The sequence below is a fragment of the Condylostylus longicornis genome, unplaced genomic scaffold (genome assembly GCF_029603195.1).
Source record: "Condylostylus longicornis isolate FDR11 unplaced genomic scaffold, ASM2960319v2 ptg000038l, whole genome shotgun sequence".
NCBI lineage: Eukaryota > Metazoa > Arthropoda > Insecta > Diptera > Dolichopodidae > Condylostylus > Condylostylus longicornis.
The window spans coordinates 16420165-16445867 of record NW_026578007.1 but is presented as its reverse complement, the minus strand read 5'-3'; the positions used below and the strand labels follow the sequence as shown (position 1 = coordinate 16445867).

Sequence of the window (25703 nt, the reverse complement as noted above, 5' to 3'; positions counted from 1 at the left end):
TATGTAAGGTATAATTTTAACATTAAAATGGAAAACTTTTATTATTTTTGAATACATTTAGGAAGGTTATAACTTCAATTTATTTGAAAGCATTACGTGATATTCTAATATTCAATTCTAGCAATTGAAATAGTATAGTATTTTCAATGCTGGCCAGAAAAGAAAAACAAATAGAATTGATTCTGCATTAAAATTAAAACAATTGAAATAAAGAACGAACAGGAATTGATTAGGTCGGAATACTCTATTTGAATAAATTGGCTGTTCAGTTAATTTCAACTAAGCAATTCTGATAGTAATTGATAAAATGGAAGTCTCCTTTACACATGTTAAATTTGTTTCTTTAACTTAATGGAAATTTCTTCATGCAACTCCAGAACTGCAGAAATTTCCATTAAGTGAAATTATTAGTGTAATAAGCACATTCTTATTAATTTCGCAACTATGATGTTGTATTAGTAAAATTCATAATTTTGTTTTTTTACTTACTTCTTTGTTTTTGCAAAAAAGAAGCTGGTGGTATTTGTTACTTCTTTGTTACTTATACATATGAGAGATTATTTAACTCTAATTAACCAATATATGGTATATAAAAATTTTTGATTGACTAAGAATTGTATGCCATTTAAATAATTACAATATTATATCAAGGATAATCTATTGTTTATTACGTAAAACCTTCTTTTCAAAAAAAAAGAACAAAAAGTCTATATTTCGTAAATCTTCTTCTGCTTCCATAGCCTTAAAATATAATTAGGGTGCAATTTTCTGTAAGATTTTTTAATTTTAAATTATTTTTTGTCCTGTATTTGCCTCACCTTTTTGGTAAGAAAGAAAAAAGAATATTCTTTTTCTTAATCAAACCACAGAGATAATTTTAATAAAGGTTTTTTTGTTAAAACACAATTCCTTTCACATATCACACACGTTATTATTTTTTTAAAGTAAATTAGTCAAATTAAAAACTAAAAAATAATTAAGAAAAATTTAATAAAATATAAGAAATATCGTTTTTGTATGAAAAATTTTCATTGTTTCCTAAATAATTTTATGGGCTATAAAATATAAAATTTTAATCTCCTTCTTCCTTTTCCTTGTTATTGTATATGGTATATACAAACACACGCATTTTATATATATAGATCAGTTTTATATTAATTTAATTATAACCGCATATTATTAAGATTATTTTTTCTTTAATTAAAAAACAAAATTTTTTAACAAAATAATTCTTTTTTAATTTTATGATTTTTTATATTATTAAAATATTTCATTATTATAAAATTATTTCAAAGTTTTTTTAATTAAAAAACAAAATGTGTAATGTACATATGAGGCAGTCAGCGCATTAATGGCCTATCCAACATTTTTGCAAAAAATGAGTTATTATATTCAACAGAACTGTAATGGTCTAAATAATATTTTTATATTTTCAAAATACTTAAGTTTACTCCTCTTTTCTACTAATGTGCTGAGCGCCCCTCATATGTGTATCGTAAGATTTTATACAATTTTTTTAATAAATACACCGTACTTACAAGTTGTTAGTTGATTAACATTTACGCAAATATTTATACTCACACATTTAAACTTACATAGTATTTGGGTAGCATAATTACGACCCGAAATATGATTAAAATTTAGATTCTTAATCTAGAGGGTACACCCTTAAATTAATTTGAAATAGAAAATTCAGATCTTGTATGGGTACATTTACACTGAAATGAAATTGTCATTATTCTAGTCTGTATATGTACAAGGTCATAAATAATATTATGTATTTGAAAAATTAAAATGTCTTCTACCATTATTTATCTTCGTTTGATAATTCAATTAAAATATCCCAGCTTCAGAATAATTTATTATTATAAGGCTTTAAATGGCCTTTAAAAACAAAATTGAAACTGTGTTTTTTTCCTATAATTTTGAAAACAAATTATAAATTTTAATTATTTTTCGGAGTTTTAAATTTTTCGGACTATAATTATTAAATTTTAAATTAGAGCGGCAATCACTACCTCTACTGGAGTAGTACCACTTATGCTAATTATATTTTTCACTAATTTTTAGTAGTTTTGAAAAACAATTACTGGCAGGCTAGAAGAAAAAATAAATTTATATGAATGACACTGTCCTAGTTAGTAAATATATACTATCATACTAGTTTAGTAATTATAACTATTATATTATACAAGTGTAGTATTATCACAGTGTTAAAAATTGAATTTAATGAAACGAAAAAGAAAAAATTTACATTAATAACAAACAGCTTGTTATTTACTCACAGCAATTATGTAATAAAGATTTTAATAATTTTTAAAATATGTATCTAAAATTTGCTTAAGACTTTGGCTTGAATAATTGAATTAAAATTAATTTAATAATCAGCCCTATTATGAGTTCCGCTCGTAGAATCCCTACTATTTACGAACTTAGCTACAACATAAAGAAATTATCACAAATTCCTTTCGTAGAGATTAAAATTCGTAGAGATTAAAATCGTAGAGTGTTAAAATCGGTATTTTATTTCAGCTATCAAATATTTATTTATATTTTTACCATTCCCCTTTAGTTGCTTGTTACGTGTAATTATTTCTTTCGTAGACTTTTAAGGGTAGTTTTTACTATACCAACGTAATTTATGATTAAATTACACTTTAACGAATATTCGGAGTAGAATTTTAGTAATTCGTAATTAACAATATGATATTCGTAATTTTCCGAATTTCAAAGCTACGAACGAAATTTCATGATGAGGCAGAATATGATTTCTATCCTTACGTTTGAATTGAGTGTTTATAGTGCAAAATAATGAAATATAATAATTGTGCAGAATTTTTTAAGTATAATTTAAGTAAATTTCAATATAATTCCTAATACAATAATGAATATACAGATCTATACAAGTTCCAATCTACACACATTCCAATTAAAATACAAACAATATACCACTATAATATTATAAAAATATAAAAAAAGAATTTAATTATTTAATAGGAATTTCATATTTAATTTACTGTTGTACATTGAGAAAAAAAAAAATTTTAATATTTTTTAATATACTTCTCATTTCATTATCTATTTTATTTTATATTATGTGCAGAACGCATATATGTATACACATATATATTTGCATATATGCACAGTAGATAGTTTAACAGTCGACTTATTTAATTCTTAATTATAATTGAGTTAATTTTTAACCACATAAAAGTAAACTTTTATATTTTTAATTATTTATATAAATATATAATTTATTTTATATGTATAGTTGCTACATATACATATGTACAACCATAAAGTAATAAATTCATCATTTTCATATTATTACAGGGAGATTCTGCAAACAGTCGAATATTTTATATTATATCCCCCTTTCGGACGATCGAAAAGATAAAATTGACAAAAACTTTGTTTAGATAAAGGTTTCAATCCTTAACAGTTTCTAAATTTCACAAATTTTAAGAAAATTTCGGAATATTAATTAATTGTTCACATTTTTCAATAGCTACTCATACATATAATCATCATTCCAAAAGGAGAGTAACCTTAAAATTAAAAAAATTTTAAAAGGACTACTAAAGATTTTTAAACTAATTTCATAGTTTAAATTTGTGCTTTACATGCCTTTAAAATAGTCACCATTACAATATTCTTCAAAAAATTCAATTTTATAATGTATTAATTATTTTTATAGCTCGTAATTTCAATTTTTTTGTTCTTTCACATAAAAGCACAACTCTATAAAGTAGTAGATTTATTTACAAGTTAAAAAAAAAACATTTTCGGCAAAAATTCTGAAATCCCATTCACATAATATGCAAAGCCTGTTCCGCGTCAGGAAAACTCCCTCGACCAATAACACTTCTAAAAAAAATCACTATAATTCCTTCAGTCAACAAGATATCCAAATTTAATACGATTTATAGATTAAATTGTACACTTTACAGAATCACCACGTACAGTTACAAAATATATTAAAATATTTTACTTTTTTTATACTTCATTTAAATTCATTATACTGGTATATTGTGCTATATAACATATACCAACTATATAGGTGCTATGGTAAACCCATATACTATCCTTGTAAATTTTATTAAATTTACAATACACATACTATATGTTAATATAAATTCATGTATATATATATATATATATATATATACACATATATATATATAACATATATGCAGTGTAATTATTTTATTAAAAGAGAAAGTTTACTAAAATATTGTTATACCATACATGTACATAATATATTATGTAGGTATATATAGATAATAGTGAATATATTAAACAATTTTTAAGCCTCCAATGTACCATAAATAAAATGGACAAAGTCATTAGTGCAATTAAATTGATATTTTTAGTTCTTTATATATCCGTAGGGAATTTTTTTTTTTTTTTAATACAATATATAACATATAAAAAAAAAATATACTATTTTAACCATTTAAATAAAAATTTTTTAATGTTATACGCTATTTGTACATATATATCATGTATATTAAATTGTACTGTACATGGTACAAAAAATATATATATATAATATAATATATAGTACATTCTATTTTATAATTTATTAGAAATATATTTGCGTAGATAATACCACTAAAACGTTACACTATGCTTTATAAACTATTATATAATATATATACTATATATACCATATATATAATATATATACTGCATATATATAATATACTATAATATACTGTATATATATACTATATATACCATATACATATATAATATATATACTGCAATATACTATGGTATTGTTATAATAATATATATACAGGGTGATTTAATAATGAGTACAATATTATATAGACAAAAATGTGTTTGTTTCGAACTATATATCAAATATCAAATTCCAATAGTTTTCGAGATACTGCGCGATTTTAATTAATTTTAACGAAAATTTTAATTGCCAAAGCTTTTTTGCTTATATAACTTCCTTTCTATAAAAAATAGAAGTAACAAACAAAGAGTTTTTAAAAAGGCTAACAAAGAGCTTCAAATCGACATAATATATGATTTTGTGTTTTAATTACTTTCGGAAAATCAAGCATTCTAATTTTAGAAAAAAAAATCAAATTTTATTCCTTTTTTTTATTTTTTTTAGTTTTCTCTAACCCTACAATTTTGCACGAAATTTTTGGAAACTGTAAAATTTTTTTTTACAGAATGTTGCCTAGTTTCTTAAGCTTTAATTTAAATCATTAAATGTTTAAAAAATCTTTTACAATACAAGAAATATTGCAAAAAGAAAATCTTCAAGATTTTAAAGATGTTAATAAAATGCATAATTTCACCGGCGTTTTCGATTTGATACCCTAAACGATTACATTTATTACTGAATCACCCTATATATTAAGAGTTAATGAAAACTGATCTATTTATCTAAAAGTTATAAATATAAGATATTTGAGAAATATTTATATTATTAATAATAAATTAAGAAGAAGAAGATGAATTAAAAGTTTTATATTTCATCTTCAGGTACTTACCTACCTACCAATAAACTATTATTAATTAAGTTGATGTAAAATTACCTCAACATAAAATTTATTAAAGATGATGTTTTATATATGGAAGTTTACAATATAAATATAAAAAATTTATTTTGCGATTAAGAGTACCTACAAAATATATATAGAAAGTTATAGAAATTAATAAAACTAAATCTAATTATAATATGAAATATGATTGATTATTCGGAAAATTTTAATTTGATTTCATTAGGATTAATATGGGTTATTCTTCTGAAACTGCTGTTAAAATTTTTCGATACTGATTTTTTGTTATATTTTAAGAATTTTCTGAAAAGTATTCATTCTATTTTCGATATTTTAAAAAAGTTTGAATAATTGTAAACAGCTGAATGGCAAGAGTTCAACGAGAAGTTCTACTGAAGAATTAATTGAAGTGCATCTCCATAATAACATTATCAATGATTTAATTCAGAAATCACTGAAATAATATATTCTGTATTAATATAGACATAAACACTAAGATGTATCTTCCTCTTACAAATTTATAACAATTGGATTTTGAATTTTTATATTTTTGAAGAATTGATTTTTTAAGGTATCCTTGCCCGATTAATTTAAAATTCTCTTCCGTTTTATTCAATTTAATTTTCGGAAAATTGATATTTGATTTTACATGTTCAATTCCTGTAATTGAGTCCACATTATATGTGGATTGATCTTCTTTTTTTTTCTCAAATAATTTATTCAAATTGCCTTGAGTTATTTGTTTGAGTTATTGAAAGAAATTGCAAGCAAATATGAGATTAATTGAAATCTTTAAATTTTTTCAATATCCTGAAATTTATTAATCTTCGATTTCTATATCTTATGTTACTATACAATTATAGAATACCTGGGCCCTATTTTAATAACCACTTTTTATTTTTTTTAAGCAATTAATCAAAAAAATCTAAAAGTTTCAGTTGTATCAGGAGTCAAAACACTAAAAATTAAAAGCACTTGGTGCAGTAAGGTCCTGATAATATTAAATATTATAAAATCATAAAAATATTTTACAAAAATATTAAAAATTTAAAAATTTTTCAATTCTTCTATAAAACAAAAATTTAATTTTCGAATAATTTTTATCTTTAAATAAGCTTAAATTCCTTTCTTTTAAGATATTGAAACTCTTATCATAAAATGGACTCATAACAAGCTTTAAAATTCTCTGCTTTATTTTAGTTGAATTCTTTTAAAACAACCTTGGCATTTGTGGATATGGCATGGCTAAAGTATTTGAAACAAGGAAGAATTTAATTTTACTCATATTTCTAACAAAAAAACAAATATTTTTCTTCCCTTAAAATGTTTTAACGTAATATTTACGATTTGTCTCTTTAAGAAAAACCAAAAATAATCTACTAATAAAAATGACCAAAATAAAAATTTTATAAAAATGAAAAATGGCATTCCATTAAATTGTTTTTGTGTCACTTTTCATTTTTTAAATGTTTAAAAGAGAAACCATAAGAAAAAAAAAAGAACGGAAAGTTCATCATATTTCTACCGTTAATTCTACTGTTATTATTTTTATTATCCTTTGTATTTCATTTTATGTTTGTTTGTTTGTGTTTTTTGTTGGTATGATTTTTGTTACGAACTCCGTCATTATTGTTTACCCACTTTATGTTATCCATATTAAATATTTCTTCTTTGTTTTGTTATTATGTAATTTTCATTATCAGAATGTGACAATAAATCCAGGATAATGCAGAGTTTATTTTATTTTTTTTTGTTCTTCTTTCTTTTTTCAGTTTTTTTTTTTTCAATTTTAATCTTTAAAGACAAATATATATGAAGGAAAACGGAAATGGTGTATATTATAAAATCTGTTAAATTTTTTTGAAAAATAAACATGTGTATTACAAAGGCAAAGTATTCATTTTATTATCCTTGCCAATATTAAGGATATTTTGTGTATTTCGGTCTAAAATTTCTTTAAATTTTCCATAAATTTCTTTTCAACAATCACTTCTTTTTCTGATTCGCAATAATGGCTTATTATTACCGCCCCACCCCCTCTTATTCCAAGTTACTGCAATATTTGGGTCAAACAATATGGATTTACTACGAATTTTGATTTCATATGCCTTTTATTAAGCTATTAAAGCAAATTTTTTTATATTTTATTTAATTATCTAGCGTAAAAAATATTATGGTAAGAATAAATCTCTTAAGAAAAATGTCTGATCTTATCAAATACAAAAATCATTTTGGTATTATAATTGAAAATTCTACTATGTATTAATACACATTTGAAATTCTATATGATCTCATGAGATTTTGAACAAAATATTAAGATTGACGATGGTTTTTTGGTTATCGTTTTTATTTTTGTATGTTTTTTTATAATTTTTTAAAAATTTAACAAGTTCCCTATAGTATTTTCGTTATTTTTATGATGATTCAAATGAATTGTTTGTAAGTTGTATATATGATTGATTGGTATGTTGGAATTTTTGGCATTTTTTAATAAAATTCACAAGTTATGAGAAGTTATTAATATAATGTATGTAAGTAGATATAGATTAGACAGGTTCAGTTGGAAGTTAAATTTAAGATAATTTTTATTTTCTTAATTTTAATTTACTCTACCTTCATTTATCTTATATGAAATTTTATTTAATTTTATTTAATAGCACTAATGAAAGTAAAAGGAAAAATTGGTGGGCATTATATTAATTAAGGTAAAGAAAAAAATTGAAAGAGCACTTCCTTACAATTTTAGATGAAATTTAAAGAGCACCTACTTCACCTACTTACAATTTAAAATGAATAAATAAAAAAATAATAATGAATCTTAAAAAAAGTAAAGAGAAAACTATAAAAAATGTTTATACGCTTCTTAAAATGTCGTTCGTCTATTTCTTAGTAAATTTTTAGCAAAACAAATTTTATCTTTCGTTATTTAATCATGGTCATCCTCCCGGTTTCTTTTTTGAAACATGATACATGCATACATATCATAATATATCGACACAATTATTCCCTGGGCTAGTACAGAATGGTTTAATATGAACGTTAAATCAAGTGCAAGCATTTACGCAACTACGTATAATGAAAATAAAAGAAATTACATGAAGTGGCCACAAGGCAAGATAAATCAGATGATAAGGCAATTTCATTATAATGTCATTTAAAATCATGTAAGAATCCCTACGAAGTTAAATAAAATTTTAAATATTGAAGTACATGCGAAGTAAAATTTTTTAAATTGTACATATTTTTGTGTAGACTGTAAACACAAAATCGGCCATAAAATCGAGATAGTTCGTGAAATATTAAATTATTGTAAAAGAAATAATGTAGAAATATTCAAAACAAAATCAAAACTTTGATCTTAAAACTTAAAAGTTGATAAACCAAACTTAAAATTCAAGGCATTGTAATAAAAGTTGTATGTACAGAAAATAGAGATGCAAACTTACTATGATTTTCAAAACACAAAATCACAAAAAATAAAAATTATAATCATCAAGTAAACTAAACACGAATTGTTTTACATCAAAAAAAATTTCAGCCGCTTATCACAATTTTCCCAAATAATTTACGTAATAAACGTAATATATACGTAAATATAAGAACTTACATTTTATGTATTTTATCAAAATTTTATTTAACTTTTCTAAATTTCATTTGTTCTTAAATAATCATTATCTTGTTTTTCTGGTTCCTCTAAAACAGTTTCAAAAAATTCTTGAACTGTATCTGTATTCCATTTAGTTATCGATAATGTTTCCTTAACATTACCATGTTTATCTAAAAGTTTAACCATTGGATCCAATCCACGTACATATTTAATTGTAAGATTTGGAAATTTAGAAGGTCGATCACTTTTAATAAATGCCTGAATTTGTGGATAAGAACCAAATTTACATGTACATACTTCTAAAATAGCTTTAGCATATTTTTTCTCTACAGCAGCAATTTTATCTTTTTGACAACATTCCAAACAATGAGGTCTAAAATTAAGAACAATATTATTTAATGTGATATGCAAATTTTGAAATTAAATTTAATTACTTAAGTTGATCTAATCCAAAGTCATGTAATTTTTCACATGAGGAGCATAATAATTGTGATTTAATAAAACCTAATTGTTTGCAATCATTAGTTGTGAATTCAGCTAAACTGCTTCCCTGAAAATGTATTAAGTATGGAATATTATTAAGTGAATACATACAACATTAAAAGAAACAATTAAATTTTTTACTTACCACATAGATTACAAAAATTGTAAACTTTGCAATACTGTACATTCTTTAAAAATTTATTTTTGACTAATTTTTCTAATTTTTTAAATCTTTCTATTTTTTATAAAGTACGTTTTAATTAATTGATAAAATATTACTTTTTGCACTATCTGCACCAATTTGAGTAAGCGGAAAAATCAGATTAGAATATAAGATTATTTAGTTTATAAGTACATAAACAATCTTCAATTGTCAGCTGTCAAATGTCATAATACGTGTTTTATATTTATTTCATATTGTGAATTGAAAGCGCCTCTAGTATTATTATAATGAACTAATGACTTCATAAAAATTTTCCTTTTAATAGTTTTTTTGCCATACTATTTTTGAATTAGTTTTAAAATTTAAATTTTAATTGGAGATAAACATTCAAATAGAGTAAGTAATTAGATAAACTCGAATAATTGTAATTAATAGAATATACTGAATGAGAAAATCTCACTCTTCCGTGTCATAAACAAAACTGCATTTCAAGATTATGATCGCAAATTTTGTTGCGATTAAACAAAATATGAATATCTTTTCTAATTTTAATATTCTACAATAGCTAATTTGGATATCATGAACATGGAAAAACTTTTCCTTGAAAATAAGTGACTTTATCAATTTCGAGATATTATACATACTTAAAAAAAAATTTATATAGGTTTGCAACAATGTTACAATGGTTACGAAAAATATTGTGAATGAAAATTTTTTTAACATATAACGATTTTTATTTGAATACAAAAGAAAAACGGACAAAGAATAAAAATTTCTTTTAGATTTACAATAAAAAGCATTCAGTTATAAAAAAAACAATGATATTTATAAATGTAAAGCAATATATAAAGATATACAAATATTATTAAGCTGCATACAATATGCTTATTTAGAGTCGAAATTTATTGAAAACCTATGAAGAATGAAATAAACAAAAACAATGAAATTTTATAATTCTATGACTATGGAATATGTAGTTATACACATGGATTGGAAACTATAATAAAAGACAACAAAGAAACAATAAATTTATTTTAACTAATCAAAATCTAGTAAATTGCAAGCTAAAATGATAATATGCATATTAGTTTTTAGCTATTATTCAAATGTAGGTTTTGTTGTATTTTATAAGTAGGTACTTAGGCACCTACCTTTTCAAAAAAATTGATTTGAGAAATCAAATCAATAAATGTTCCATTGCTATTTGCTACTTTATAAGAACCTCCCTAAGCTTTTGTTATTATTTTGAGCTCAAAAGAAAAACGATATATGTAATTTGCTTTTAAATTGCTTGATTTTTTCTGTTGTTTTATTTTATACCTACTATTCAAAACAATAGTAAAAATCGAAAATAACTATACCTATATAATATCATATAAAATGTACGCACATTACAAGAAACATAATAAAAAAAAAATAATGTTCAAAATATATTATTAAATCTAGTTGCAAATACACTAATCTATTATCTCATTATAACTACAAGTCAGTCTTAAACTGCTAGTTACTTTTCACTTTTCAAATATTTCAGAATTATCATTTAAATCCTCCCATTCTTCCATGCTAGAATTAAGTTTTTCTTTAAATTCGGCCAAATTAATTTTTTTCAGTGCAAATCTTTTACCAAAAAGTCTTTTGATCTTTTGTCGGCGGTTTTTAATTGTTGCTTTTGTTATATTTAGACCATCGGAACATGATAAACTACGTTTTAATTTCCTTTTACCTAATAAACCTTGTTCATTTGAATTGGTCACATGGATAGGTTCTTCAAAAATCGTTTCTAAATTGGACGGTTTAAATCTACCAAGTTTTTTGCCACTTTGTATATATAATTTTTTTATAGCATTAGGAGTTAATTTTATTTCTTTTGTTAACTTCTTTGGTTTTGTTATTGTTCTATGATTTATTTTCATAATCGATTCACATGCCCGTGATCTTAATTCACGGAATTTAGTTTTAAATGGACTTTGTTCAATCTCACTCTTTCTATAATTTTCAGATTCATTTTCATCATCTGAACAGGAACTAACCGAATCTTTAAAATCCCTATTTTGTGGATGAGTATCTGATGTTGATGCTATTGAAAATACTGCTTCTGATTGGAATGTTATGGAATTTGATGATGATGATGATAATGATGATGGTGACGATGATGTTATACCATCCATTTTCAAACCAGACATAATTATTGGCAAACTTTGATAATTTAAACTAATAAAAAAGAAGAGAAAAAGTTTTATTACAATTTTGTAAAAATTTAATACACGTATATATTATATGTATAAGTACATACGTCCAACTATTGTTCTCGTCGCAAAACCTTTCCTTGCAGTTAAATAAATCTAGTTGTATTTCATTTTCCATTCTAATTTCCAAAACAAAAAATGTATTTTTTAGGTTTAATATAATGATACTCTTAAACCATTACTTTTTTTCAGGAATTGATTCTATAACAAAAATTTAATGATCACAATTACTAAATTTTTAAACTGACATATTATTATTGCTCAAATGTTTTTTTAATAGTAAAATAAATTTTGACTTCTGGCCTTCTGATAAAATGTGGCTCAGAATTTAGATGCTTGTATTTTAGTAAAATTGAATGTCAAAATTTTTTAAATATTGCCATAATACTAAAAATTTTATAATCTACATTTTAAAATTAGCTGTCGATTTAGAAATTTTTACAATTTGTATTTTGCCAGTGTTGATAAGTTCTATTGTATTTATTTCATAAAATAATAGATTTTTACTCATAAATTTGAATTCTAGATAAAAATATTTATTTATTGAAGAATATTGAATCTCGCAAAAATTTAATGTAAACTCAATTAATTCATTATTTTTGATATTTTACAGGCTTGTTGTTCCATTTGTTTGTAATGATGTATAACATTTTAAACCAGTCAGAGAATTGCAAAACTCTATAAAAAATTAGTTAAACTTATAGAAGTAAAATAATTCGATTATTTTGTAAAATAAAAAGATTAGCTAAGTTATGTAGCTTTAAGACTAGTTTTCATATAACTTAGTAGAAAAATATGTAATTTGATTAAGATGTGGTAAACATAAAAGTTGCTACTTGTTCAACTATGAATTTATATTTAATTTTAACAATGTAGTCTTGTATTTGAAGAATAACAAATTGCATAACAGCGAAATCAAGACAAAATTTTAATTAGCAAGACACTATTGCAACACTCAATTAAAATTCTGACTGAATCTAAAAGCAAAACGAGAAATGTCATAGCTATATTATAGTATTAACGGTTATCATTGCAGCCAAATAAGTTGAATATGATTTAAATTGATCTGTCAAACACAGCTGTTTACAAACTTAATTAAAAAGCAAAAAAAAAATATTTTGGGGTTGTTAACATTTTCGTATTTCATATTTAAAATTTCTTAATAAAAATTAAAAAAATGTCTGTTGTTAAATATGTTGGTAGAAAAACAGATTTCCGAGGAAAAACTCTGTGGGAAATATTAGGAAATTTAAAAAATTTTGGTGTAGGAAGGATTGTTGTCAGAAGCATGTTTGAGAGATATCCAGAACCATGTTTTTATAAAGTACTTAAAGTAGAAGCTTTACCAAATGAGGTCAGTAAATAGTTGTGTTATGATAACAGAAAATTAAATTGAAATTTTTTTACAGGAATGTCGCAAAGTAAAAGTTACAGTTGAAAAAACTTTTCGAGGTCATACTTATCCAAAACCATCTATTATTATGAGTGCATCATATAAAGCTGATTATCGTTTAATACCCAAAGATGAAGAAGCTCAATATTGTAAGATCGAAACTAAATCACCTGAAGGTGTTGTGTGTAGAGAAATGGATTTTCCACCACTGTTAAAGCAATTTATTGAAGAAGAAACCGGAATTAAAAATCCGAAACTCCCTGTACATTTCAAAGAAGGGAGAGATAAACGTTATAGACTTGCAGCTGAAGGTGAAACTCCTACAATAAAAATTGAAATGGGATTAGGAAAACCAATAAGTCCAAAATTATACGAACACTTATAATCCATATTAGAAATTTATTTACATTAAATTTTGTACATTAGTTTTTAAAAATATAGAGAAATTATAATAAAAAGAATATAACATTAATAAGTTTGGAAGATAAACTTTCGATTTTATATTCGCTATTTGAATGTTGTTAAAATGCCAGCATCATTTTAAACTTTAATATTGATGTGAAATTCAATATTTTTTATTTTATTAATCAATTACACTTAAACTGAAACATGAAACAAATACCTAAAACATTATAACCATTCATTTATATAATGTAATGGCACTTAACTGATAATAATCTAATTATAATAATAAATGAATAGTGGAATATATAAATATATTTAGTATATATTTTCAGTCTATTTCTTTTGCTTTTGCAATTCTCTAGTTAACTTATCCACTTCAAGACCAAGAACATCCAAATTTTCCTAAAACAATTATTTTAACATATAAAAATTACTTTTTTTTATTATTTTGAATATACCTTTAAAGTAATATTTTTTAATAATGTGTCTTCGAGTACTGCTTGCAGTTTTTTATTTATTTCAAGAGATAACTCTAAAGTCATACTTGTATGGTTTGCACCTTTTATACCACCATAAATTGCTGACATAACACCTCCATATTTTGCTAATTCTGTTTTATTTTGATCGCTTTTTGTTGAGGTCAATGCACCAACCTGATCTCTTACCATATAATACTGTATTAATTTCGATTTCTTTTGTAATTCAGCAACTAATTGCATTGTATGATTCTCCAAAAAATCAATTTTTTCTGTTTGACGTGCAGCTGCTTTTTGAAGTTTTAAGATTCTATTTACCAGATATTCTTTTGATGGTTCCTTAAAATTATATGGTTTCAAGTTAGATATTTTGCTATATAAAAATTCATAAAAAAATTCTAACCATTGGTAGTTGTCCTAAAGATGAATTACTTTGCACATCAGATTCACTATCACTTTGTTGACTTTGACTGCTGCTTAGTGTTGACTGATGTAGATTAATTTTATCGTTATTTAACAACTCATCACGATTTATCTCTTTATCATTACTATTATTAACACAAGCTGTAGAAATTTCAGCCATTTCATTTACTTTACATTGATTTTCTTCATAAAGTCTTTTGTATTTATGAATTTCTCTATTTAATTCCTAAAATGCAAAACAGACTATACTTTCAGAATTCCAAAGTTAATATTTTATATTCACCTTAAATATTTGCGAATGTTTCTTTTTTGTTGCATCTAAATCACCAAGAGCATCTTCTAATTTGATTTTAACATTCTCGTATAATTTTGTTTTTTCAGATAAATGCTTAGAAAGAAGAAGCCGTTCTTCATTTCGTTGTTCAATCTCTTTATTCAAAGAAGTTTGAAGAATATCATATTTCGTATCGAAATCTTTCTTTTCTTTTTTTATTATTTCATACTGAGTTTCTGCTGCTAATACCTTTGAATTTTGTAATAATATATGATTTTGTAAATTTGCAATTTTTTCACTCATTTCTTTATTAACACCCAAAAATTCCTTTTCCTTGTCTCGTAAATGTTGAATTTCATGAGAACAATCTTTAAGTTTTTCCTCTAATTCAGACACGGTATCATTTAAGTTGGAAATTTTTTCTTCATTTCTAAAATAAAAAATAAAATATTTGCATATTCTTAAAGCAAAAGGAAGTGAGCATTTATTTTTAATGGTTTACATAGTATTTCGAGCTTGTAAAACATTTAATTCTTCCAACTGTCCTCGTAATTTAGCAGAATTAAGCATTTCTTTACTCAATGCATTTTGTACAGATGTATGCTCTTCTTTTAATTTTTCTAATTCCGTAAACAGTGAATTTTTCTGCGAATTCAAAATTATTTTGAATTGTTTAGTACATATAAGAAACTTTTTAATAGAATTACCTCTAAAATTTCTTTACTCAAATTTTCTTGTAAACTTAAAATTTTTTCCGAAAGAGATTTATTTTCTTTTTTAAAACTATCTAGTTGCTTATCTTTTACATCTACGTCATGTTTTAATAAAATCATTGAAGCCTCATTTTCGATTCGTTTTTGCTCTTTAAATTTCAATTTCAATTTATCAAATTATTGAAAATTATACATAATTAAAATAATGTAAATACTTCTACCTGTATTTTTCTCTTCTGCCCTCGGTCCAAACTTTTCTTCCTCTAGTTTCTTCTCAAGAGCCTAAAATTAAAATTGATATAATAAAAACTCAGTTCTAAATATGATAAATTAGAGTTCTAGCATACAATTTTCGCATCAGTTTCTTGATTTAATTTTAATGTATTCCATTTCAATTTTGTTTCTAAATTACTAACATCTGTCTTCAATTTTTCTATTTCTTTTTGATGTTTTCGTATATCAAGGCACTTTTCAAATACAAAAAAAAAAAAACAAATTAATTTAAAAACTTTTGTATTTGAACGCGTTCCTATTTACCTTCTCCTCCAGCATATATTGAATTCTTGATTTTTCCTCATTTAATATCTGATATTTTCCTGTAATATTCTTAATCTCTTTTTTAGCTTCACTTAATTGTTTCTCAGAGTGCTCCGTCTCTTTTTTGGCATCAATCAAAGCTTTCTCATTGCTAGCAAAACGTAAAACTATGGTTTCCTTTTCTTTAATTGCTAAATCTGCTTGCTTTTTAAGCTAGAATTAGGAAAATTTATATAAAAACTAAAATTTTTGTTAGTAATTTTTAATTACCGCATTTTTCTCCTTCTCTAATATAGATTTTTCTCTGTCATAGAGAGCAATTATGTTGTCTTTTTGATTTAATGCTAGTTTCAGTTGTTCTAGAAATTTTTCATAATTATTTATTTTTTCTGTTGCTTGACTTAATTCTTCTTGATAATTCAAGCTTATTATACTGTCTACGTTTTCATGATCCTCCTTCTGATTTTTCTCTACAATATTTTGCACAAGTTCCGGGCTATTGTTTGAAGTATCAATGTTTTCGAGTTCTGACACAATATTGTCCTCATTTAGTTTTATATTTTCTACATCTTCAACAATTTCTCTATTTTCTTCTGATTCCATTTCATATTACAAATTACATTAACATAAAATTATTTTACAAAAAATTACAAGATTGTAAAAAGCTCTAAATCCAACATCAACAACTATGCAAACTTTCCTGTCAATTTCAATTTCAAACAAAGTTGCCAGATCGAAAAGTTATAGACAACATAAAACTATTATTAAGATTTTAATAGAATAGCAGAGCTTAGCATGAACTTCGTCAACATTTAATATCTATTGTGAATCTAATTTATAGTTGGCACTACTGAATACTGATTGTTTTGAAATATGACATTATATATATATATATATATATACTTCAAAAATGAGAATAATTGACATTTGTAATTTTATTTAACCATAAATTGCAATTTCGTTACTGATTGCCGGGTTTAGCTTAAAAATTAATCAATAACTTTTTTTTTCATATTATCTTTGGCTTTATTCCATAAATATGACAGCCTTCGAAGAATTTGGTGTACTCCCTGAAATCGCTAAAGCTGTAGATGAAATGGAGTGGAATTTGCCAACAGATGTTCAAGCCGAAGCAATACCACTTATATTAGGTGGAGGCGATGTTTTAATGGCCGCTGAAACTGGATCTGGGAAAACTGGAGCATTTTGTTTACCAATTGTGCAAATAGCATGGGAAACTATACGCGATATAATGGAAGGAAAGGAAACAAAATCAAATTCGCAAGGTGCTATAGTACCGTGGACTATGTCATTTTTTGATCGAAGTAGTGCTTTAGCTGTAACGCCAGATGGGTTGAGATGTCAATCTAGAGAATTCAAGGAATGGCATGGATGCCGTTCTACCACTGGAGTTCAGGGATCTGGAAAATATTATTTTGAGTCTGTTGTTACAGATGAAGGCCTTTGCCGTGTTGGCTGGGCTACTACACAAGCTAAATTGGATTTGGGAACTTGTAAATACGGTTTTGGATTTGGAGGTACAGGGAAAAAATCCAACAACAAACAATTTGATGATTATGGAGAAGCTTTTGGTATGCAAGATGCCATTGGATGTTGTCTAGACTTAGACAATTTTGAAATCCGATATACAAAAAACGGTGTTGATTTAGGTACAGCCTTTCGTATTGAAAGAAATTTACAAAAGGAAGCTTTTTATCCAGCTGTTGTTTTAAAAAATGCTGAGATGTCATTCAATTTCGGAAAGACTGAATTTAAATATCCTCCCCCAAAAGGTTACGTGGCTATTTGTAACGGTGAGCAACGAAACGTGAAAATAAATCCACTTGCTTCATCGACTGCCAAAAGTGAAGACAATAAAATCAAGCCAAATGCTCCTCAAGCAATTATTATTGAACCAAGTCGTGAATTAGCTGAACAAACTTGCAATCAAATAACTAAATTTAAGAAACATTTGAAGGATCCTGCTTTGAAAGAATTATTACTAATCGGTGGAGTAAATGTAAAAGACCAATTGGCACAACTGCAATCTGGAGTAGATATAATTGTTGCGACTCCTGGACGTTTAGAAGATCTTATAGGAGGGGGGCATGTTTCATTAACGCATTGTCGATTTTTCGTTTTAGATGAAGCTGACGGGCTTTTAAAGCAAGGTTATACAGACTTGATTGATAGGCTACATAAACAAATCCCAAAAATTACATCTGATGGTCGACGTCTTCAAATGATTGTATGTTCTGCAACATTACATAGTTTCGAAGTAAAAAAATTAGCTGAAAGATTAATGTATTTCCCTACTTGGGTTGATTTGAAAGGTGAAGATGCTGTTCCAGAAACTGTACATCATGTGGTAGTAAAAGTTGATCCACAAGTTGATTTGCTTTGGCAAAATCTTCGTCAGCATGTTCAAACAGATGGAGTACATGCAAAAGATGATGTTCGTCCTGGGGTAAGAACACCAGAAGCTTTCTCTGAGGCAGTGAAATTGCTTAAAGGCGAATATTGTATTCGTGCAATTGAAGAACATAAAATGGATAGAGCCATTATATTTTGCAGGACGAAATTAGATTGCGATAATTTAGAAAGATATCTTAAGCAACGTGGTGGTAACAAATATTCTTGTGTATGCTTGCATGGTGATCGTAAACCGAATGAAAGAAAGGCTAATTTAGAGAAATTTAAAAGAAAAGAAGTGAAATTTTTGATATGCACCGATGTTGCAGCTAGAGGTTTAGATATTACTGGATTACCCTATATGATTAATATAACTTTGCCAGATGAAAAATCCAATTATGTGCATCGTATAGGTCGTGTTGGTCGTGCTGAACGTATGGGTCTTGCTATAAGTTTCGTTTCGACAGTACCAGAAAAGGTTTGGTATCATGGAGAATGGTGTGCTTCACGTGGTCGTAATTGTTGGAACACAAATTTAACTGACAACGGCGGTTGTTGTATTTGGTATAAAGAAAAAAATTATTTAGCTGATATTGAAGAACATTTAAATGTCACTATTCAACAAGTTGATACTGATATTAAGGTTCCGGCAAATGAATTTGATGGAAAAGTGGTATATGGACAAAAACTATCAAATAATCAATCAAATTATCAAACTCACGTAGATCAATTGAAACCAGCTGTCATGAAATTAAGTGAATTGGAATTGAAAGCGCAAACTCTTTTCCTTAAACATGCAGGCTTTTAAGGAAAGAAGATTACTGGGATCTCATAAAAATTGTAATTTTAATTTTTTCATATATCATTAAATTTTAGCTAACCGGCAGAAGATCCAAAAAAAAATTTATTTCTTTCTATTTATTTCTCTCCTACTAAACAATTTGGTTATATAAACGGGGGATTTGTTAGACCGAATTCGGATGTAAATCCGTAATAACTGCTAAGTATAGAATTGTAATATGTAAACTTATTTTTCAATATTGTGTATTAATAAAATTGCTAATTTTTAAATTTTCAAATTTACATACCGTAAAATGAGTTTTATTTCATGCATTTTTAATAGCCAATAATTAGGAATACCCAAGTTGATCCCCTTATATTATTCTCATATTATAATCCTTTATAAATTTCATCCTCATCTGATAAATTTTTAGAAAAGACAAATCTTGCTTTTAATGTAAACAAAAAATAACATTTGTTATTAAGTAATTACCTCAATAATGTTTTTTACCTGTAATGTTATCTTCAATCATGTAAGAGCTTTCGAGTGAGCTTTCATTGTTTTTATTTAGTTAACAGAAAAACATTCATTTTTTCGTTAAAAAAAGGTAAAATTTCGTTAAAAAGCTTTTAACACGATTTAATTAATTTCAACTTGACTATCATACTTCATAAATTAATTTTACGTATTAATTCTGCATTATAACTGGTGGAAGTAATCTTGTCATTTGGTTATTTTATTCAGAATATTGTTTAATTTTCTTAATATATTTTATTTTTACAATAATGGCGGAATCAGTACCTTTAGTAAAACAAAATGATGGCATCAAAATACCGGCGTTAGGATTAGGAACATATACTGTAAGTGAATCTTATTTACATTTTTTTTACTAAATTTTTTAAAAAACCAAATTGTGATTTGTATTTTAATTATTGCTAAAAATATGTATGTACATATGTACAGTATGTATATACTTTTCCATGCATTCCATTACGAATAATATGGATTTAAAACTTGTTTTTGAATAAAGTTAGATTCTACGATATTCTGACAATAATATGCAATTAATTACATACAATATGCATCCGTAATATAAATTTATATTAGAACACATTAGGTATCTATACTTGCATACATTCACATGCATATGTATATATATGTAGTTATAAGAATGTTTTCAATGTGAATTTCTTTAGAGTAACCTTGAAAATACTATATACATAATATGTACATGCAAAATAAACCTATTCAATGATAAGAGTGTTTATTGAAGATGATAATATTATAAGGGGGTGCGGTAAATATGTTTTAATTTTCTAAAATTGTTAACAGCAAGGTATTAAATTACATTTTAATATTTTAAGTTTTAAACGTTATGTAATATGCGGATAATTTGTTGTTTTTCATTTTTATACTATATAAATAAGTACCTAGGTAGGAGATAAGTACATATCTTCCTACATTATCAGAGAATTTTTTGAATATTAATTGGTTTAAACAATCGCTTTAAAAATTAAGTATGTTTTATCTGAATTATTTCGTTAGTTATCAACAATTAATGTTCATATGTATGTTTTTAGGTTTGTAGGTAGCCATTTATAAGTTTACAAATTCACAAAAAATTATTGCTACTATTTATTAAACATAGTTTTTGTTTTTCTTATGTACCTAGTCTTTTTTCCAATAATATCCCTAACCTTGCACAAGTAAGACAGTTCTAAATACATACATATGTAATTATAATAATTTTATTATTAATATATGTACATACATATATACATATCTACCTATCTACCTACTTATCCACATATTTTTAGTCTACTGGTGGAGATTGCGAAAGAGCAGTAAAAGATGCAATTGATTTGGGGTATCGTCACTTTGATACCGCATATTTCTATGAAAATGAAGCCGAAGTTGGTGCAGCTGTTCGAGCTAAAATTAAAGAAGGTGTCATTCAAAGATCTGATGTTACAATTGTCAGTAAGGTAAGTATAAATATCTAAGTATTTGAACATCATAAAAATAAATTTTATTTTCTATCTATTTTAAGCTTTGGTGTCACTTTCATGATCCAGAAAGAGTTGAAGATGCTTGTCGTAAATCTTTGAAAAATTTTGGTTTAGATTATATTGATGTTTATTTAATGCATTGGCCATACGGTTATGAATATCAAGGAGATAAAGTTATGTTTCCTACAGATACTAGTGGAAATGTAATATTAAGGTTAATCTAATTGCTGTACTATTATAATGCATTATTATTATAATAAGTTTTCTGACAGAAAAAAAAATTATAATTTTCAGTGATGTTGATTACGTTGACACTTGGAAAGCTATGGAAAAATTAATTGATTTGCGTCTAGTTAAAAGTATTGGAGTTTCTAATTTTAATAGTGAACAATTGACAAGATTACTTTCTGTTGCTAAAATTAAACCAGTTCATAATCAGGTTTACTAAATTTTTACAAGATTGTTAGAAGTTTTTTTTATTTACCTATCTAATTTTTCAATTAACAGATTGAATGTCATCCTGCTTTAAATCAAAAGAAATTAATTAAGTTTTGTAAAGAACGTGATATCATTGTTACTGCTTATTGTCCATTAGGAAGACCAGATCCAGCTAAAAAGACGCCTAACTATATATTCGATGATAAAGTTAAAGAAATTGGTGAAAAATATAACAAGACCGCTGCACAAATCGTTTTAAGATATCTAGTATGTAAAATTATGAAAAAATGTCAAAATTCGATAAAATTTAATATTTAATTTTGATTAAAAAATAATAATAACAATTTCAGTACGAAATTGATGCTGTACCTATTCCAAAATCCGTAACCAAGGAACGTATCCGCCAAAACATTGATATTTTTGATTTTAAATTAACGGATGAAGAGCATAAAATTTTGGACTCATATAATACCGGTGAAAGGTTAATTCCAATGGATCATGCTAAAAATAGCAAATATTATCCTTTTAATGTTGAATATTAAATATGTACCTGGATATGTACACATGCATGTATGTACGAAATACAGTTATATATGAAGGAATACATAATATAGACCCACATACATACATACATATCAATTTGAAAAATTGTACAAGTTTTTTATATCAATTTGAAATCAAAATTTTGTTATGAACAATAAATATTTAAGTACTTATTAAAAAAGGTTTTTTCATTGAAAAATCTTGATTTATTGACTCGTTTGTTCAGATTTTTCTACGAAATTTTAAAATTATATAGGTTGGGTATGAAATATTTTGGTTTACCAACAAAATTTAAGCATATTTTTGATTTTCTGTCAATTCTACAATTTTATAACAGTTTGGCAGCTCCCCGCAAAAATAATTTACTTTGAATTTTTTACTATAAATGTCAAGTTCTAGTTTCATATTTTGAATTCTTTGGAAGTTTTAAATAAACATCATAAAATGTTATCCTTACAATGGTAAGATAAGAAAGCGAAGTGATTACTAATTTATATTTTATAAACAACTTAAATGAACAGTCATTAATATATCTTTAAATTTGAATTTGATAAACATATCTATTAATAGATAGAATTTTTTTATTGAGATAATTATTAATTGATTTTTTTTGTTGTTATTATAAAAACAAGTTTGATTTCAAATATTTTTCATTTATTAAAATCAGAATTACACAGTTCCAAATACTTATATGCTTAATCATAAAGAAGAAAATACTTTAGTTATAAAATCATTCAAATTTCTTAAAAAAAAAAAAATTAAAAATTATTAAGTGACAAAATTGTGACGTTTAGTTGAGACAGTTTATTTCAGCTGTTTTTTATTTGATGGGAACTCTTTTAATTTTAATTTTTATCAATTTGGCAATTCTCGCATTAATATTTTTAGTGCACTTTTTTGTTTTAGCCAGAGCATTTCGAATTGGATTTTGAAATTTCCGAAATATCATAAAACAATTATTGCTAAAAACAAATTTTGGACATTTGGCTCGAATCCAATACATACGTTTGAACGAATTTCAACTAAGGAAATATTGAATATTCCAAAAAGTGTTACATCAATTCAGTGCAAATTTTTGAGCAAAATGAGTTCTAGTGGAGCACAAAAATCTGAATATTTAAAAGCACCAAAAATCAAATTAAATAATGGTTTGGAGATGCCGGTTTTTGGTCTTGGTACGTACAAGGTAAGTTTAAAAAAAAAAATTCATCTAGCAATATGTTTTAAACCCGTGTAACCAAACGTGATTATGTATGTATGTATACAAATATGTATGAGTGTGCATTTATGTACATATATGGATATGTTTGCATATGCATGTAATTAGTTGAATAATGAAAGAACAAAAACAAATATTTAAAGTCGTTGTAATTTTTATGTGAAAACTTAAATTTAGTTGTAACTTTTTGTCATTATGCCACGGCTGACAGAAATACTGATAGAATTTGAAAATTCATTCAAAAATATTTAAATCAGGAACACAATTCCACTCTACTGATAAGAAAATTATAAACATAACCTTATAGCAATATCTGTAGAAATATGAAAATCTGATAAATTTAATCAGTGTTACAGAAAATCATCACCTTTATTAGTAAATATGATTTTGTTTACTTAACTGTCTAATATTATTATGGTTCCTGATGAGTATTTTCATGCTCCCGTTATTCCTTATTGCATTTCTTATTTTTATATATTTTTGGAAAATATTTTAAATATAATTAAACAAAATACAAAGATAATATTTATTTGTAATTCTTAAATTAATTTAATTCTGTAGAGTTTGGAAAATGAAGGAGAAGAAGCTGTAAAATATGCCATAGATTTAGGATACCGACATATCGATACAGCATTCTTTTATGAAAATGAAGGAGAAGTTGGTAAAGCAGTCCAACAAAAAATTGCTGAGAATGTTATAAAAAGGGAGGATATATTTATAGTAACAAAGGTTTGTAAATTTTAATAAGTATTAAATAATTTATTTTTTATTTAATCCATAATTTATTTTAGTTGTGGTGTACATTCCATGAACCACAAAGAGTTGAATATGCCTGCAAAAAATCATTAGAGAATCTTGGATTAGATTATATCGATCTTTATCTAATGCATTTGCCAGTTGGTTACGTTTATATAGATGATAAAACTTTACTCCCTAAGGATGATAACAATAAATTAATGCTAAAGTAATTTATTTATTATTTATATGTTTTATTAACTTTATATTTTTAATTAATATTACATATTTTTTTTGTTGCATTTGATAACAGTGATGTGGATTACTTAGATACTTGGAAAGCTATGGAAGATTTAGTTAGAAAAGGTTATGTTAAATCAATAGGGATATCAAACTTCAATAGCGAACAGATTGAAAGACTACTTAAGAATTGTGAAATCAAACCAGTTACCAACCAAGTAAATACTATAATAATTTTAATTTCAAATAAAATTTATTTTTTAAATTTTAATAAATTTTTAAATAGGTTGAATGTTGCCCTACATTGAATCAAAAGAAATTGATAAAGTTTTGTTTGGAACGTGATATAACATTAACTGCTTATTGTCCACTAGGTAGACCAAGACCTGATGAAAAAAAACCAGATTTTTTGTATTCGGAAGATACTTTAAATATAGCTAAAAAGTATAATAAAACACCAGCCCAAATCATTTTAAGATATCTAGTAAGTTTTATCTCTTGAAATCGCAATCGTCTTCTATTGTTCGGGAATATTCTATATACATATGAATTTTATATTATAAATCTTTATTGAAATTTGCTTAAAATTTTATTTTTATACAACAAAACTGTTTTGATATTTTTTGGTTTTGATTCTCATATACATATAAATTTTAAAAATTAAAATCCTAATTTCTGTTTATTTAAAATTTGCTTGTCAGCTAGCATTTGTTTTATTTAAAGGCATACATGCAACGTCTTTAAATAACATAGATGCTAGATAAAATTTACAATTTTATTTTTAGACATATTTAAACAGCTATCCACATATTTTATAATTACATATTTTTTTTACAGATTGATATTGGCACCATTCCAATACCGAAATCATCTAATAAAGGAAGAATATTAGAAAATTTTGATATATTTGATTTTAAATTAAATGATGATGATATTAAAATAATTGATAAATTTAATACTGGAGAACGTTTGGTTCCATTTGATTTAATAAAAGGGCAAAATCATAAATATTTTCCATTTAATATTGAATTTTAAAAATTCGTAGAAAAATTTTGTTTTTATAGAAATGTTAAAATCAAAG

General features: G+C 25.0%; 7 protein-coding genes across 7 annotated transcripts; 4 read left to right on the top strand and 3 right to left on the bottom strand.

Annotated features, from left to right (window-relative positions):
• Positions 1-9089: 9089 nt before the first annotated feature.
• LOC129609197 (selenoprotein F) lies at positions 9090-9963 on the bottom strand. The gene is made up of 3 exons (XM_055521123.1): positions 9761-9963; positions 9567-9682; positions 9090-9505 (listed from the first exon to the last, which is right to left on the bottom strand). The coding sequence occupies exons 1-3, from the start codon at positions 9800-9802 to the stop codon at positions 9169-9171; spliced, it is 495 nt and encodes a 164-aa protein (XP_055377098.1). The 5' UTR covers positions 9803-9963; the 3' UTR covers positions 9090-9168.
• A 1232-nt stretch (positions 9964-11195) lies between these two features.
• Positions 11196-12321, bottom strand: LOC129609183 (protein tantalus). The gene is made up of 2 exons (XM_055521102.1): positions 12072-12321; positions 11196-11989 (listed from the first exon to the last, which is right to left on the bottom strand). Exons 1-2 carry the CDS (start codon positions 12140-12142, stop codon positions 11290-11292), a joined length of 771 nt encoding a protein of 256 aa, XP_055377077.1. The 5' UTR covers positions 12143-12321; the 3' UTR covers positions 11196-11289.
• Positions 12322-13182: 861 nt separating this feature from the next.
• LOC129609055 (uncharacterized) lies at positions 13183-13947 on the top strand. Its single transcript, XM_055520911.1, has 2 exons — positions 13183-13378; positions 13434-13947. The coding sequence occupies exons 1-2, from the start codon at positions 13202-13204 to the stop codon at positions 13800-13802; spliced, it is 546 nt and encodes a 181-aa protein (XP_055376886.1). The 5' UTR covers positions 13183-13201; the 3' UTR covers positions 13803-13947.
• A 147-nt stretch (positions 13948-14094) lies between these two features.
• LOC129609056 (coiled-coil domain-containing protein 186) lies at positions 14095-16939 on the bottom strand. The gene is made up of 10 exons (XM_055520912.1): positions 16516-16939; positions 16246-16458; positions 16056-16175; positions 15930-15990; positions 15703-15857; positions 15498-15640; positions 15005-15425; positions 14702-14947; positions 14281-14637; positions 14095-14224 (listed from the first exon to the last, which is right to left on the bottom strand). The coding sequence occupies exons 1-10, from the start codon at positions 16846-16848 to the stop codon at positions 14156-14158; spliced, it is 2118 nt and encodes a 705-aa protein (XP_055376887.1). The 5' UTR covers positions 16849-16939; the 3' UTR covers positions 14095-14155.
• A 245-nt stretch (positions 16940-17184) lies between these two features.
• LOC129609044 (ATP-dependent RNA helicase Ddx1) lies at positions 17185-19637 on the top strand. The gene has a single exon (XM_055520898.1). The coding sequence runs from the start codon at positions 17285-17287 to the stop codon at positions 19463-19465; it is 2181 nt and encodes a 726-aa protein (XP_055376873.1). The 5' UTR covers positions 17185-17284; the 3' UTR covers positions 19466-19637.
• A 493-nt stretch (positions 19638-20130) lies between these two features.
• On the top strand, positions 20131-22609 carry LOC129609296 (aldo-keto reductase family 1 member B1-like). Its single transcript, XM_055521234.1, has 6 exons — positions 20131-20298; positions 21256-21423; positions 21489-21661; positions 21742-21886; positions 21955-22152; positions 22236-22609. The coding sequence occupies exons 1-6, from the start codon at positions 20224-20226 to the stop codon at positions 22425-22427; spliced, it is 951 nt and encodes a 316-aa protein (XP_055377209.1). The 5' UTR covers positions 20131-20223; the 3' UTR covers positions 22428-22609.
• A 202-nt stretch (positions 22610-22811) lies between these two features.
• On the top strand, positions 22812-25703 carry LOC129609295 (1,5-anhydro-D-fructose reductase-like). The gene is made up of 7 exons (XM_055521233.1): positions 22812-22889; positions 23335-23614; positions 24209-24376; positions 24439-24611; positions 24696-24840; positions 24909-25106; positions 25460-25703. The coding sequence occupies exons 1-7, from the start codon at positions 22873-22875 to the stop codon at positions 25655-25657; spliced, it is 1179 nt and encodes a 392-aa protein (XP_055377208.1). The 5' UTR covers positions 22812-22872; the 3' UTR covers positions 25658-25703.